The sequence below is a fragment of the Notechis scutatus genome, chromosome 1, assembly GCF_049901735.1.
Source record: "Notechis scutatus isolate UNSWTSFEM ecotype Mainland chromosome 1, rNotScu1.2, whole genome shotgun sequence".
NCBI classification, from domain to species: domain Eukaryota; kingdom Metazoa; phylum Chordata; class Lepidosauria; order Squamata; family Elapidae; genus Notechis; species Notechis scutatus.
The window spans coordinates 288,100,130-288,117,427 of NC_142009.1; the positions used below are offsets into that span (position 1 = coordinate 288,100,130).

The 17,298-nt window shown below is 36.3% G+C and overlaps 1 protein-coding gene and 1 long non-coding RNA gene across 3 annotated transcripts in view; one reads left to right on the forward strand and one right to left on the reverse strand.

Annotated features, from left to right (window-relative positions):
• Window positions 1-10,920, reverse strand: part of BAZ1A (bromodomain adjacent to zinc finger domain 1A) — a 52,314-nt gene extending 41,394 nt beyond the window's left edge. For both annotated transcript variants that reach the window (XM_026664503.2, XM_087951822.1), the window contains exons 1-4: window positions 10,798-10,920; window positions 3,992-4,270; window positions 2,051-2,194; window positions 72-173 (exon numbers count right to left, since the gene is read on the reverse strand). In XM_026664503.2, coding sequence (XP_026520288.1) covers window positions 72-173; window positions 2,051-2,194; window positions 3,992-4,270; window positions 10,798-10,910 — 638 coding nt within the window. In that variant the 5' untranslated portion in view covers window positions 10,911-10,920. The remainder of the gene's footprint in view (window positions 1-71; window positions 174-2,050; window positions 2,195-3,991; window positions 4,271-10,797) is intronic.
• Window positions 10,811-14,980, forward strand: LOC148133423 (uncharacterized). The gene is made up of 3 exons (XR_015746770.1): window positions 10,811-10,950; window positions 13,442-13,500; window positions 14,854-14,980. It is a non-coding gene; the product is annotated as an uncharacterized LOC148133423 (long non-coding RNA).
• The last annotated feature ends 2,318 nt before the right edge of the window (window positions 14,981-17,298 follow it).

Consider the following 17,298-nt stretch of genomic DNA (forward strand, 5'->3'; position numbering starts at 1 on the left):
TGTGCCTTGTCCTCCACTCTCATTTCTGCCAGCTGGATAGCAACTATAGGGTAATAACCAGTATAGCTTACCATATCTGTGATGCTTTCACTGTAACAGACTCATATAGTTGTTTCTTTAAAGGCTTCACTTTATACTTGTACAAAAAAGGATCAGTTATGGCTTTTTCATTCCTAAAAATTAAAACGGTTACTGTTTACAATGTAAATTATTTAAATTTTTGAGGCAAAAAACCATACAACCATATTCTCAGTCATGTGAAATTAACATTTCAGTAAAGAATGAGGTTTAAACTGCATGCATTTGCTTGTGTTCTGTACAAACATAGCAAACCAAACCATGCCCATTACATGTTTGTTCCACAAAATGCAAATAGAAACATATAACATAGATTGCCCAATAACTTTTGAATATCAACTTTCTCAGCAAAAAACAATAAAGTTTAGAAGTTTGAATTTGATATTGAATTATACACCAAGTATAATTAAATATTCAATAACTAAATTACATTATCAATTAGATAATTGCACATTTCCATCTGGTACACGGTTGCCCTTCCAAAGAGACATCCACACCTTTCTGATCTCATGATTCAACTACTGCAATGTATCCTACATGGGCTACCCTTGAAGACCAGTCAGAAACTTCAACTTGCCAGAATGTAATTACATTGCAAGTAAACATGCAGGAAGTGGGACTCAGCTTTAGTATACCCACTTTATACCCATTTCACAAGCTACACTGGTTGCCAATACGCTTCCATGTGCTATCCAAGGGGCTGGTTACCCCCATAACAATCTACATGGCATAGGGTCAGACTGCCTCAGGAACTGCCTTTCTCTTCTGGTTTCTGCATGGCCAGTAGAGGCTCAATGAAGTGGGCATGCCTTAGGTCTCTTGCATTGCATCATCTATTTGGACCTACGAAGCAGAACCTATCTATTGAAATTAGATTCTGCCCAATATAACTCCAACCTTGATGGTGTTCTGGATTATCTTCTCCCAAGCCATGATCTAGGATGGATGGCCCCCTTGGATCTGTTTTGTATATATTTTCCTATGTTATTTAGTGACATTCCCTATGTTGTTCATTACTTACTGTGTATTGGTTTTTAAATCTTGTTTTTGTAAAATAGCATGATATATTATAAAGCTGTCCATAGTCAGTCTTCAGTCAGGAAATGCTGACATCGAATGCATAAATTTATAATTTTTTGGTATGTGCTTGATATTTTACATTCCTGCTTAGAGTCTAGTTAATTTCAGGTTGTAGATAAATTGTACATATAAATAAATAAAATAGTGACAACTTAAAATATATCATCTTATGAATTATTTTTGAATTTATCAAGTTGAAGCACAGGCAAAACATGTTTTTGCTTTGTTAGAACGAAGCTACTAACCTAGATTTAAATTCCTGGATTGAAAGTATGTATTTTTTGTTTCTAAAACTTTTTTTTAACTGAGAAAATGGAAAAAAACGATCAAAATAATTCCATATGGACAAGGTTGATAGATTTAAAATCATATTGTCTATATATGTATGTATGTACAAATGTACCCTGTGTGTGTTCATTTTTTTCACTTGGAGGTTTTTTTTGGAATTTTTAATATATGAGTCGCCGTAGCACAGTGGTCAGAATGCAGTAATGCAGGCTACTTCTGCTGACTGCCAGCTGACTGCAATTTGGCAGTTTGAATCTCACCAGGCTCAAGGTTGACTCAGCCTTCCAACCTTCCAAGGTCAGTAAAATGAGGACCCAGATTGTTGGGGGCAATATGTTGACTCTGTAAACCGCTTAGAGAGGGCTATAAAGCACTGTAATATAGAATATAGTATATAGAAGTCTAAATGCTACGCTAAATGCTACATCTTATTTTGTACTATTTTAAGCTTTGAAATACTAATTTAAACCACATTTCTTTTGAAACATTGTGATATGTATATAGAGTTATATGAAGAAGTTTTCTTTAAAAAATAGTGGTTAGTTTAGTTTAGTTGTAGCCCTTTCTATATTCATTATCTTCTGAATATAAAACAAGTTTTTACCCATTTTGTGCAGAACTGGTATCTAAATCTGAATCATCACTATCGCTAATGATAATGGTGACTCCATCAACACCTTTGGCATGGCCATTAGCAATTCCATTCTGATGTACTGGTGCTTTGATTTCCAAAATTTTACAGTGCAATCTGGAGAAAAAAAAGAATATTCAATTAAAAGGGGTCTATCTTATTGCAGGTGAGAGATAATTATTGTTATCCTGTATTAACAAAATACTGCCTGTTTCAATAAAGATGGTGACAGAGAACATTCACAGGAAGGAAAAGAGGAAGGAAGGAAAAGGGAGGGAGGGAGGGAGGGAAGGAAAGAGAAAGGAGGGTGGGGGAAAGAATAGAGGAAGGAAGGCAGAGAAGGAGGCAGGAAGGAAGCAAAAAGGGAGGCAGGGAAGGAAGCAAGAGAGGAAAGGAGGGAGAAAGGGAGGAACAAAGAGTTCCAATGCTCACTGTCAGGTTTCTGACATGAAATTAGAAATGGCTCCCGCTGAATATTTTGCCCAGCCATGGTAATTCTTTTACTCTGATTAGTAAGGATTTTTGAAACAGTGACCCAACAAGTCATGGCTAATGTCTAGTGAATTTTTAAATGGCTTCTGTATCAATAGTACATAATCTATTATAATCTGATTATGGAAGATCTGTTATGAATCATAGAAAACCCTTGTGGCTTATTAGAGTTTGAATGATAAATTTTGATTTGATCAGTAGGTTATTATATTGTGTTTATTTCTAATTGTTGAAATGTAGGCCTTAAGTTCCTGATATAAACCATAACTGCATTTCCAAATTCTGGTACAGGAATAATTTGATTAGCATGATGAGAGATAGCATTAACATAGACAATATCCCATTAAGAAAAAGAGGGATAAATTAGTCCACAGAGTGAACAAGAGAGTTAAAGCATTCTTTAAATTTCCTAATTGTAATAAGGAGAGTGAAGATACAAAGGCAACAGCCTCCATACAGTTGGGAACAGAAAACAAAAACATAAAGAACATATTCAAGAGAGTGCTGCACTAGTCTTTTGATGTATAAGAATGATGAATAACAGAAAATAAACTGGTAGATCCAAGATAATTACCAAATTTATATTTAAATTAATTAAACAGAATTGGTATTATTATTTGTAATATATTATGTTAAATTAAATAATTCTAACTAACAACTACTAGACAGTCTATAGAAACTACAACCAAGAGTCACATTTTGGTAGTTCTCACTTACTGACAGTAGTTGGGACTGGGAACTCTGTCTCTGAGCAATGCAGTTGTAAGACACAATCTCACGTGATCCCACCAACATACAATGGCAGTTATGGCAGTCTCAATTGCCATCATTAGGGAACTCCTGCACTGTTACAGTATCTCAAAGTCACATGATCACCATTTGTGACTTCCGTCCAATTCTCCATTGACTTTGCTTGTAAGAAGCAGGCAGCGAAGGTCACAAATGGTGACTGGGTGACCAGAGGATGCTACCATGTAACTGTGAGCGGACTCCCAAGTGCGCAAACTATAATCATATGATCATGGGGCATTGCAACAGTCGCAATTACAAGAACCCATTATAAATTCCCCTTATTAAGCATTGCTATAATATTGAATAGTTGCTGAATGAGTGAATATTCTGCAAGGACTACCTATATAGCCCTACAACTGCAGATAGTGTAACCTGATTTAGATATATAATTTATTTATTATAAACAAACAGAATGTTTGTATAACTGGGACACAAACGAACTTTTCCCAATGAAAGAACCACCCAAAAGAGTCATAAAATATTTGGTGTTTAAACTCACTTTCTAGCAATTTAAGTAATGAAAAATTCTTAAATCAACAGTTGGCCTCAGCCTATATACATATACATATACGTATATGTATACATATACATACATACATATTCAAAGTAGCACAAATGAAATATGCTTACCTTTCACCATTATTCCTAAGTACTTCAACAAGTTCACCAACAAAATAACGGTTTTTGATATAAGCAAAGATATCATCACAAACTTCATGAAGTCGTGAACGCTGAGTGAGGGTAACTAAGTATAAGACTGGAACAATGAGAGGTTCTGGAAAGTTTTGGATATTTTGTCTGGCTTTCCTTTCCGATTCTAGTGCTTCTTGATAGGTAAGTCCAGATTTGCCTGTGATAGCACAACTCCAGACAAGACTATTGCAAAGAATTGTTCTTTCAAAAAATTCACTGCAAAAACAAAACCAGCAAAAATTAAAGATAAAATATAAGTTACTCTTCACCAAGATATAATTAAAACTGAGTATTTTAAAGTTCTGCTAATCTACCATCCGAAGTAACATTGCTAAATAGCATGTAACCCCAAACTATTGATACACAAAGCCATAACTATAAAAGGCTATGCATGCAAATTCGCTGTAAAATGTTGCACAACTCATCCAAGATAACCTGCCTAATGCTGAATCACTGAAACTCTCCAGGACCAAACCACTACTTCCCCAAGACTCCGCCCAAAAAAGAAAAAAAAATCAATATTGGTTAACAGTTATAAAGTTCTCAAATAGGAAGAGAAAAATTCAAGGCAGTGGGAATAGTTCTCTCTTGTAATTTAAGCATTATTTTCTAAATTCATTTGATCAATTAATTTTAGAGAGCTAACGGCCTATGATGAACAAAGATCAAATAAGCTAGTAGTTAACTTTGTTTCTCCAGACACTCCTATAATCTCCCTATCAACTGCAACTGATTCTACACAATCAGATTAGAACATCATAGTTTTGAAGTAGGTGCCTTTGTCTTCAAAGTGCATGACAAACTTCTCACAGCAGGTCTCTGAAAGCTTCACAATACCTCAATTAGGATCTGATTGCAACTGTACATTTACTATCTAAGTAGGTGCATTTTTGGATTGTGGCCCTCAGTATCCTCAAAAAACAGAAGCTGTCTGCCCCATCTTAAAGAGCATTGTCCAATAAATCTATAACAACTCCACGACAGATATTAATTCTAAGTTAGCTGCATCTCAGCCTAAATTCTTAAATCCCCCAAACAATTGTTTTTCAGTACCATGAAGATATATCAGTGACAGTGAACCTATGACATGCACGTCAAAGGTGGCATGACATAAGATTTTGGGTGACATGTCAGTGTACACCAATTCCTGACAACAACTACAGGTAGTCCTTGACTTACAACAGTTCACTGAGTGACCATTCAAAGTTACATCATCATCACTGAAAAAAGTAAGACAATTTTTTAAGCTTATGATCATTACAGTATCCCCATGGTCACGTGATCAAAATTCAGATGCTCGGCAACTGACTCATATTTATGACGGTTGCAGTGTCCTGGGGTCATGTGATCACCTTTTGCGACCTTCTGACAAGCGAAGCTAATGAAGAAACCAGTTTCATTTAACAACCATGTTACTAATTTACCAACTGTAGTGATTCACTTAACAGCTATGGCAAGAAAAGTTGTAAAATGGGGCAAAATTCACTTAACAAATGATTCACTTAGCAACAGAAATTTTGAGCTCTATTGTAGTCATAATTGAGGACTACCTGTATTCTCAAAAGCACTCCTGTTCTTGTATGGTTTTCAGAGGTTGCAGAGGCCATATGAGAATGGGGGTATGCTCTCTCATGGCCTCCAGAGTCTCAGAAAATCACACCAGAACAGGGAGTTCATTTGCACTATTTTGGAGGCTGCAGAGGCTGGGGAAGAGCATTCTCCAAAGCCACTTCAACCCAGAGCCTGCCAATGGGAAAGGAACACCGGCTGAAGGTAAGTGGTTTGCACCCGATCCTGGAGAGTGTTGGGCTGCAGGGGGCAATTGCTCCATTCCCCAAAGACTTCTACACCTTGGGGAATGGCGCAAAGTATCCATCTTCAAAACTTTTTATCATGACTATGTTATTTACCAATTTGGACATTCTTTTTTTATTATTAAGCCTATGCGTTGTTCAAGTGGCAACAACTATGGGCAACTCACAACAATCAAAAAAGAAATCAGAATAAAATAATTCAACAAATTTTGTTCTAATACTTTTTCTCCCTCCCCTAAAACATTTTTTTTGCTGGCTTGTTCCTTTTATATCTTTACTCTTAAAGCTAAGAGGACACTTCCTCTTCCTGTTTTCTCCCTTGAAAACAAATGAGCAAATGAGAATATTTCACATGGGGTTGGCAGAGGACAGGCACAGAAAGGACTGTTATTAAAACTTCTAACATTTTTAAAAATGAGATATTGAAATGTTTTCATTTCCCTGATTGCCATAATAGCCCTTAACAATTTTTCAAAAAAAATTATTTGATTAGATATTGATGGGTAAATATGGAAATTTCAGAAATTCAGTAATAACAGAAAACTAAAAGATGGAGACCAAATAATACCATGGAATAGCTGGACAGAAAATGAGCTTATTTTGCCTATAAACACACACACACACACACACACACACACACACACACAATCTAAAAACAATTCTCAACAAATATTTGCATTCAATTGAACAGTCAGTGTTTGCCTGATTTTAAAAACACACTGTTTTAGAATCACTGTAGTTTATTGATATGTGCTTGAAATACTTCAGCTTGAACCTTCAACTTCAAAATAATGATATATAATATACAGTAAATAAATTGAAACCAATATATTAATCAAAAATTTAACTGTCTGAACTTCAACTTTGCCTGAGCATGAAATTAGATTATCACATTGTGCTTCCTTATTCAACAATTATCTTGATTTAATGAATAATCATATGACATATCGCCCACAAATAGTTTTGTATATTTAGTTCAAATTTTATTTTTATTTATTAAATTGTTTATGCTGCCCAGCATTTTCCTAAGGTTATTAATTTTATTGTACTTTTCCCACATATATTTCCATTCACATATTTCCATTCCCATATCTGTAACCTTTTTAACCAGGAAAAAATAAAAATAGAAATCACCAATAAGCAATACAGAAAATATGAGCAAAATTATATTCAGAAAGAAATAAACCAGGAGAATTAAAGCAATAACTCCCAGGAGTGAAACGTTTTCACCTAACATTGGAAAGTTGTTAGTTTCGGGGGTGGGTGGGAAGAAGCCTTCTTAGATTTCCCCTCTAAAGTCTGGCTGTTATAATTATGAAAACCTTCTTCCAAATAAAACTCATAGTCAAATTATGATTTGATTTATACAGTATAGGGAATCATCCTTTCTTATTAAAAGTAAACGTGATTGATTCAATGGAGAGTAGAAATTTAGCATGGTGAAGTAATGCAGATTAGAGACCAATTTTCCCAAAGGGTAAAAAACTGCTAGGATGACACACATTCAAGAATAACGAAGATCATATTCCTATTAAGTGGCAAATCAAGAGTTATTAAGGAACAATCTGGATTTATTAATTTCTTGGAGCAGATTGACTGACAAAATTCTGCTGTAGATATTAAGTGACATAAACAAAAAAGGTAATAATCCATTAAGGAAAAATCACAATTTCAAGTTTCCTAACACTATCATCCAACCCAAAGTTAAAATATAATTTAATGGATTCCTAGTTGAGTAAATGGGTTCGATAATTGTTTTGGAACAGAAGCAAGGTTGTTCTGGAAATAGATCGAGTCAACTTGTCATCTCCAATATCTTCCATAGAATCATTCTGTCTTCTTCAAGAAACCACCAAATTCTTGATATGAACACCTTATCTCAGATACACTCATTCTAAATTGAAAAGTAATTGAATAGAACATATTTGTGGAAATAAGTGCTGTATGCTATTAAACCATTAGTCTACCTAATATTATATGGGAGAGCCAAATCTAAAAAAAACCTTTGAGAAACATTCATATTAGCTCTTTCATTTAGCCAGATATTTAAAAAATATTGTTGGTATTGCTCATCCATGTTTAAATCCTAAAAGTATCTTTCTTCCCATTAACTGACCTAGTATGTATCGAGAAAAATTACCTATCCAACAGCTTTCATTAAAATTCAGTTATAATTTTAATCCTTAAGGATATCTGTTCATCCAACCACAACTGATGGGTGGGCATGCTCCAGATTCTTATCCTTCAATATTGCTATCTTTGGGGCTTGTGAAGTGTGTTTTCTCCACTGCAACTCCTGCCCTATAGAACACTCTCCTCCATGAGATCCAATAGACTGCCAACTCTTTTAACTTTCAGGAGACCACTTAAGACTTGAGGTTCTTCCCTCAAGTATTTGGATAGGATGAGGTAAGAAAATAGTGAGTGACATCAAGAAAGTGTGGTTTTAGTGCCAGGTTTGTCTGTTTGGTTTTACTGGTTCTTGTGTGCTTATTGTTCTGTACATTATCTTTTAATTGTAAGCAGCATAGACTTAGGTTTAAGATAGGCAGCTATACAAATGTTTTATACACATACACGCTCATGCACACATACACAAACATATAGAGCAAGAGAGAGACAGAAAAAACTTGATTTTTTTCTATGTACAAAGTCTTATACTTTCCTACTATTCAGAGCAGCCCAGATAATGCTAGGGCTCAAAGAGGTATCAATGCATCATATGATTTGAGATGGTCATATGTTTTATAACTCCTTATCCCTTTTTTCAGAGTTACTGTGATAAGTCAGCAGCAGTTCTCTGGACTCCCTATTCAGGAACAGGCTTAGTTGGCAGAAGACTCAGACATGACTTAGCTATGTTAAACCCTTTATTACAGACATGAATGAAGCATACACACACATATGATTTGTACTCAGTGGTTTAAAGAAGACCAAATTTTGACAAAGGTCCATGCTCCAAGAGTTTCAGCTCTAGTTTTCCTCTCACAACTTTCAGAATTAAGGGATACTTATTTTGTGGCCTTCAGCAGCATAAACATGGCTCCATAACAGTATTATCTAGCATAGAAACCACTAGTTACAATCATGGAAGATTCACCCCTTGCATCAAACATGCAAAAATAGTCTGATTCAACCAACAAGGTCATTACAGATGCTATCCAGAAGTTGAAAACCTTTTTATAAATAAGAAAAACAAAGCCTTATCTTATGCAGCTACTTCAGCCAAGCTTCATTTCTAATAAAGTTCATCCTTCATAATGTATCATATATGTCTTTTAATATATATTTATCTGGTTGCTAACAGATTCAGCTGAATCCTATAGAAATTATCTTGGTAGCATATCTAAATGGATAAACAATTACATGCTCTGCTGCTAAAGTCCTATGGCAAAGCTGTAGAAAAAAATATACGGATACTTTCCTAATGTTGAAGAAGAAGCCCTCTAAACATTACATGCATATTTTCCTCAAAAAACCATAAATGGATGAATTAAGTGGTTAGATTATTTCACACGCCTTACATGGAAAAAATGCTTTTAAAAAACAAAAATATTTTATCATTCAGAATAGTTTTTTAAATTCTGTCCATCCAATAATTTTAGATATTTGTTCTTTTATGGCAATGCTAACCTAGTTGTCTTGAGCTGCTACATGATGGTTATCAATGAAAACAGTGGGTTCTTTTGTTACCATTTACATTATTCTTAATAAAAGACATAAAATAATAGCATCTCCCAATTCAAGGGACATGCTCAGTATTTTTCATATTTGTATAGCTTAAAATTAACTTTTTATTCTCAAAATGACATCTCAAAATATTTTAAATACTGAAATACTAATCTAACAAGTTTGATTTTTAGAAAATGAGAGGCAATAACATTATGCATTAGCCCTGTGAGGTCAATAGGATGAAAATCATTTTTGAATAAAATTTACAATACTAACATTATTACAAATTATACATGCTTTTAACATCTACAACTGAAAAACAGAATTATTTAGATTTTTCTAAAGTAAGTTCACTGAAGTGTGTCAGATATTGCAAATTCTTAAGGGGGAAAAATGGCTTATCACAATACTATCTTGTCAAAACAGGTACTGACTCCACTTCCAAGAGAAAAAGGAACCTGGCAAACTAAGCGAAGGGGGGTGACCTAGATTGGCTATGAATTGGGGTGTGAGTCTTTCGGGGTTTTAAGTATTTTGATTTTTCTTCAGGGGATAAAAACGAGGTCACTAAGATGTGCCATTAAAGACCACTCGAGCAGGGAAAGTACTTGTAAACGGGGTTTGGAACTCAAACCTCAAAGAGATTCGTTTAGGGACGGAGACAGCGGCACGTTTGTTTTTCGGAAGCCCAGCTGTTGAGAAAACAATACTCAATGAGGCGATTACGAGCAGCCGTCCAGCAGCCCCTGACGACCCAAATCCGGCTTTATACCGCCGGCTGCTGGCCGTTGCTTCTCTCTCTCTCTCCCCCCGCCCAAGTTCAGTCAAGTTTCCCGTGTTACTTCCACAAACAGAAGCAAAAGCATAAATACGCGCGCGCGCCCGCCCGCCAGCCCGCCCAGAGGTACTCCAAGGCCTAGTGCAAGTCGCGCCTACACGCAACGAGGGTTCGGGATACCCACAAACGCCAGGGTCGGACCGGTGGACCAACAAAACTTTCCGTAGCCCCGGTCGTCCTGAGGAGGAAGGGTACCCGGGGGGAGCTTAAGGATGGGTCAGTTAGAGGCCGGAGGTCACCCAGCCCAAAGAGCCCTCCCCTCTCGCCCGGAGAAGACAGGAGCTCAAGGGGTTTCCCCGCTTCTTCACAGGGGGATTCCCTTCTCCGGCCGGGTGTCAGCCATTTGCAGCCGCGCTTTCCCGTTCAAACCAGCCCGCCAGAGCCCATGGGGAGGGGAAGGGAGGGGAGCTGTCTCTTACTCGTAGTCCCTGAAGATCTCGTTGGTGACCCTGCAGTGGAAGACGTGTTCGTCGGGCCGGAGGTCAGCCGGAGGTTTCTCCCTCACGAAGGGCTTTCTGTGTAGAAGCGGCATCCCCCGGCTCCCGTTTCTAAAAGGAGGCGAGAGGCAGGCGGTAAAGAAAGGCGAGGAGCCCCGAGGGGGGGGGGTGGTTGGGGTCGTCGCGGCGGCCGCAGGCGGGCTCTTTTGTGAGCGTTTGACACGCTGCTTTCTGGCCGGGTCCTGAGCGGGTTCTGTTGTGCGTGCGCGCGTGTGGGAGAGCGAGAGCGGATCCTTCCTTTCCTCCCCCGCTTCCCCTCCCCTGCGCCGCCTCACAATGGGGCCATGACGCCGAACAGGCGGCGGCTCCGCCGGCGGCGGCGGCCGCGGCTCCCTCCTCCTCCTCCTCCTCGCTCTCCATAACGTGCTCTCTTGACCCGGGAATTCCCTCCACCCCAAAGCAACGCCGGCGGTCTTGGGAGGGTGGGGTCCCCGCCCTGACCTAGGCAGGCTTGGGCCAAATTCCCCTTTCCCTCTCCACCCCCCGCGAAGCCGACCGGGAAGAGACCTTTGGTCGTTTATCGCCTTTCTAGCCCGTCTCATTTGGGAACTCGCCCCCTCCTCGTCCCCCCCTTTGAATGTTGAATGAGGGATCCCCTCCAGGTGAGAGAGGTGGCTTGGCGAGCTTCCTCCTGTCAGGACAAGAGCCTTTGGCAGACTCCCCTGGTCGGTCTGTTTGAGCAGATTGACCCTCCGGGGAGAGTTGTACCACCTTCTCCTACCTGATTTAGTAATACGATTGCCCCTCCGGCATGATTGATAATTAATGAGGCTCACCCCCTTTTTTTTCCTCCCTCTTTCTTGATCCTTTTTACTGTTTCTTTTCCGGCTCCGCGGAAGTTTTTGATCTACTTCAGCTCTCAACAAGGAAGAGCAGCAGGGAGGAGCTTTCGACTTCTTTCTCCTATATTATTATTGGCCGATCACCGCCTTTCCAGCCTGTGACACACAGGAAGACAGAGAGCTACATTATTAATTAATAGATGAAGTGCTCATCCTCCATTTTTAAATTAACAGCCCAAAAGATCCGGGCCATGCGCTGAGGCTTTTAGAGGCCTAATTTATGCCCAGTTCATTAACCTTAATACCCAAGAGTCAAGTTGGCTTGTTAGTTTCGTGGTAAATATATTTGGATGCTTAAAATGGTATATGTTATTTTAAAAAAAAAAAAAAAAAGTAACAATAGGACCAAGTCCTTAATCTGCTGAATCACTATCAGAATCGTGTAAGACTTTCTCCCCAATTTTATACTAGTTGGGTAACACATTGCACTAACCTTGATGTGGGTTGCTAGTCTTGGTTTAACATCTTATGTAAATACATCCAAGTGGTCTGGTCACTAAACCTGTTAAGCAAACCAGTGCAAAGTTACATCAGGCTAATTATGACTACACTCATTATTTCATAGCAATATTTTAATAGGTCAATTAAAACACAGCCACAGTCTCCAAAGTCACTCTCCCCCATTTCAGATTGTCTTTTAAACTTTTTAATATCTAGGTATTCTAAACTTTACATGGAAGGAGATAACAGGTGAAGAAATAAAGACACCTTTGATACGGCTAACTAAAGTTCTATCAAAAATTAAAATTGAGCAACTTCTAGTAATATTTATTATACAAAGGACAGCTATTTTAAAACCATATTTTCATAATTTTTCTGCACGATATGTGCTATAATTATATATAACCTGTATTTTAAACTCATATATTCTAAATAATACTAACATAGGTACCTAAAACTATCATCCTATGTGATAACCTATGTCTCTTAATTTAAGACAGTTTAGCTACTATTCTAAGCATTTTAGTAGCTACTAAATCCTGTATTATTGTTGAATTTGAGATTAAGTCTCTAGATCTGATCCAATAAATCAGAAAGTTTTTTAAAAATTGTTTCATGTTATTTAGCTTTTCCAGGTAGTAGAATTTTCTCGGGAAATTTGTTTCTTCATAAACTATTTAGAATTAAGTTTTTATTTACCATTAAAAATAAATTTGAAAAATACGTAAATAGATTGTATTATTATACTGCTACTGATAGGCATTATTATTCCCAAAGTAGCATTCATGTCCCAATCATTTGTTCACTATTTGCAAAAAATGTTCCTTTACTGCTAGGTTCTAGAACTCAGAATTTTCATTGATGTCAAAAATTATGATAAGTTCCACAACAAGTTTTATAAAAAGACTGGTTGTTAATCCATGAGAGAAACACTTGTAATAAAAACCTGTTTAACAACATAGGAAAAAATGAAAGCTATCTTTGCAACTTGGAATAATAGCATGGTCCATTATAGAATGCTTCCTTTAGCAATTTAAAACTAAAAATTAATTAGTTAATTAGATAGCACTCTGCATCACCATAAAAAGGCTACCATTTCAGTGAGTTTTAAAGTAAATGAGCTGTTAGTCAAAAGTCACAATCACAGACTTTTGGGTCCTGGTTTATTATCTTGTTAAATGTATTAATCAGTTGACTACACTCAGTTTGATTAGATGTTGTTTGAGATAGTAGTAATAATTCGTTGTTTAGCTTGATATTTACAAATATACTCCACTCCATAGGTATGAGGAAGATGGATTTCAGAATTGCACAATCTTCTTTGTTTTTCCACTGTGGCTCTGTAAGTAGTTCTATTGATAGATCCTAGTCTGTCTTCCTAACTAATGCCTAAAAATGTTGTGAGATTAAAATGTACTCTCTCAGTTTCTTGGAAGGATGAAATATAAATAATGTAAAATAAGAAAATATGAAACAGTATATTTTTGTTATAAAACAGAATTTTATTTTTTCTGAAATAATCTACGTAGTTTCCTACCTCAGATAACAGTATGAGAAAATGTCTAAAAGTGCTTTATGGCATAGAGTTAGAGAGATGAGCAAAGAGATTTTTTTGGGAAAAGTAATTCAGGGTATAAATACAACAAGAAAAGTGGATTATAGTATGGAAACTACTTCCACCTGATAAGTAACGAATACTGTTGCATTTGATATCCATATTTTGACACCTCATACTTAACATTGGTTCAGTTTGGATCTGAATATTATGAGATTTTTCCATGGACATTTTTCATGTTTTTTCTTAGCTGAGGAAATACTTTCTATGGTGGTTTCTACCAACATATTATTGAACAATTTATACATATTGTCTGTATATTTAAGGAGCATTTTAATACAGAGTTAAGTTTCACTTTTCATTTGTGGGACACCTTTTAATCTTCAGTTTTTAATGAATTAAAAATGTGATCTCTAATTTCCAAAATGTATTTATGCTTATGCATTGGAAAAGAGGACAGAGGCTTCTTTTAATTACTGTTCTTCTGTTTGAAAAACCTATTACTGTTTCACAAAATACCACCATTCTGAAGAATATAGCGTGAAAGATTTTGTTTTCATACTAGGTAGGACAGGAGTACATACATATTTTCAGCTGAGAGTTGCATTTGGCCTTAAAGGGAATATGGAGAAGCTACACTTCAAAAATAGGTGACAGTAGAGCAAAGTCTCAATTGTATGAGATCCTCATTGATAACTAAATTTTATCCAATAAATTGGATAGCCAATTCAGAGATGCTTCAATTTGATTTCTGCTGTTACCAGGAGGATGAGCCTGATGACTTCAATAGCTCTTCTGCCTGCCTTGTTTTTTTCCTTTTGCTTGACAAAGGCAACCCCAGAAACTGGATACAAATGTAATAGCACTTTTGTGGTATCATTTCCCTGACATATATATCTTACAAATCCATAATTGATTCTCTTGGTTTGGACTTATCTGTTGTTGGCCCCTGCCTTTAGGGTGGCAAACCATGAATTATGACAATTAGGTAAACCAGCCAGTTTAATTTATTCAATAAACAATGGTTAAATCAAAGTGTGAATGTGTATTTTGAATGTTTTATTCTCTGTGGATTTGTCACTATGAATTAATATGTTTGTATTCTAGTTAAACTAAAGGACAATTGTTTTTCCACCACAGGTTTGCAATGAAGCACAATATTTATTGGTGGATACTCAACAAATGATTAGTACCTGCTTTAAGGGAGGCTTGGGTTTACCCAAACAAAAACTTAATTGAGACAAAAATTCAACAAAGGTTAGGGCTACCTTTATAAATTATCCTTAACCAAAGATACTGAATGCCATCTAGTGGTAACTTCTAAATAGCTCTTGAAGTACAGTAGACTTCATTACAATCTATTAAATAAAACTATACGGTATTTGAGATGTGTTTTGTTTTATATGATGGCTAATAAAAATATGGACTGATTTCATTTATCAATATATTTTTGTCATTTCTTAAAGAATGTATATCTTTTGTGATTGTAACATGTATATTACAAAAGAGTAAAAAAAAACCTATCCTGATGATACAATAGTCATTGATTTCATTCAAGACGGTGATGAGCTTGCATGTAGTCGGGAGGTTGCACAACTGGCCCCGTGGTGCAGCCGGAACAATCTGGAGCTGAACATGCTTAAAGCTGTAGAAATGAGTGGATTTTAGGAGGAGCCCTCCTATTCTACCACGTCTTACTATATTAGATAACAGTATCAACAGTAGGGACCTTCAAATTTCTGGATTCTATTGTCTCCCAGGATTTGAAATGGACACCTATCATTAAAACCATCATTAAAAAGGCCCAACAAAGAATTCTCTTCCTGCATCAACTCAGAAAGTTCAGACTGTCGCAAGAGTTGCTGATACAGTTCTATAGAGCTCATTCAACTTTAGTCAAACCAAACTGGAGGGACAATTGTGGTGCTCTGGACTTGGAAAAATCTATATCTATCTATCTATCTATCTATCTATCTATCTATCTATCTATCTATCTATCTATCTATCTATCATCTCAAGGAATGATTCTGGGCGACTTACAATTCAGCTATTGCTGGCAATGGACAACCAGTTTTGTCTAGTAGTTAGAGTTCAAGTCCTGCCTTAGTCATGAAAGTCATCTGGATGACTTCAGACTAATCACTGTCAACCCATAATATAACAAGTTGGTAAGTTAATTCCTGTCACAACTGATGGTTCATGTTTGGTTGATCCAAAATTAAGCAAGGTCTGAACATGGAGGAAAATGCAAAGAAGAAAATCTATTGTTGAAAATATATATGGTACTTGCATTTAAAATTTCAATCTTTTATGACAAAGTCACCATGGAAACAATTTTCTGTGATGATAGTGAAAATAGAAGCCCTGAAAGATTATAGATTGATGGCAGAAAGACTGAAGAAAATTCTTAACGATAGGATTCACCCAGACCAAAATGGATTTCTCCCCGTGAGACAAATCAGATATAATACAAGAATCATAATTGATATATTAGAGTATTATGAATTGCATCCAGGAAGTCAACTTGACATGATTTTCCTGGATGCGCAAAAGGCTTTTGATAACCTCAGTTGGGATTTTATGAAAAAGCAGATTAACTTGATGGAATTTGGGGATAACTTTGTAAAAATACTAAATTCAATTTATTCCACACAAAAGGCTAGGGTAATGATAAATGGCGATTTTACTAATTCATTTGAGATAAAGAAAGAGGTCAGGCAGGGATGCCTATTGTCACCTCTGCTTTTTATAACAGTACTAGAAACATTACTGGATAGAATTAGATTAAACAAAGAAATTAAAGGAACAAAGATTAAAAGCCAAGAATACAAATTACAGGCATTTGCAGACGACATGATATTTATTATAGAAGACCCAATTGACTCAGGACCAATATTACTAAGGGAAATAGATAAATTTAGCAAATTAGCAGGGTTGAAAATTAACAAAGAAAAGACTAAAATGTTAGTTAAAAACCTAACAGAAAACAAACAAAAAGAATTAGAATAATGGGATTACAAATTATAAGATCAAATATTTAGGCATTTGGTTAAGATCCAAAACTTCAACTCTGCAGGAAGATAATTATACAAAATTGCTACAACAAATTAGTAGAAATCTGGAAAATTGGAATAAAATGCAAATTTCATTACTAGGCAGAATTGCCACTATCAAGATGAATGTCCTACTTAAATTATTATATTTATTTCAAACAATCCCTATACAATTAGATAAAAAATTCTTTAAAGATTTGGATAAGATTACTATGAAATTTATTTGGGCTGGTAAAAAAGCAAGAATTAAAAAGTGTTATTTATAAGATAATAAAACCAGAGGTGGCTTTGGACTTCCTGCCTGGGAGACCAATTATAAAGGGGCGTCATTAGTTTGGATAAAAGACTGGATTAAAATGGAAAATAAAAGAGTTTTAATATTAGAAGGTCACGACCTGCAAATAGGGTGGCATGCCTTTTTGTGGAATCCGAATTTTAAAAGCCACACATATTTCCAGAGGCATACCCTTCGAAAATCTCTGCTAAAAACTTGGTCAGGTATTAGGAATAACCACTATACTAAAATCCCAAC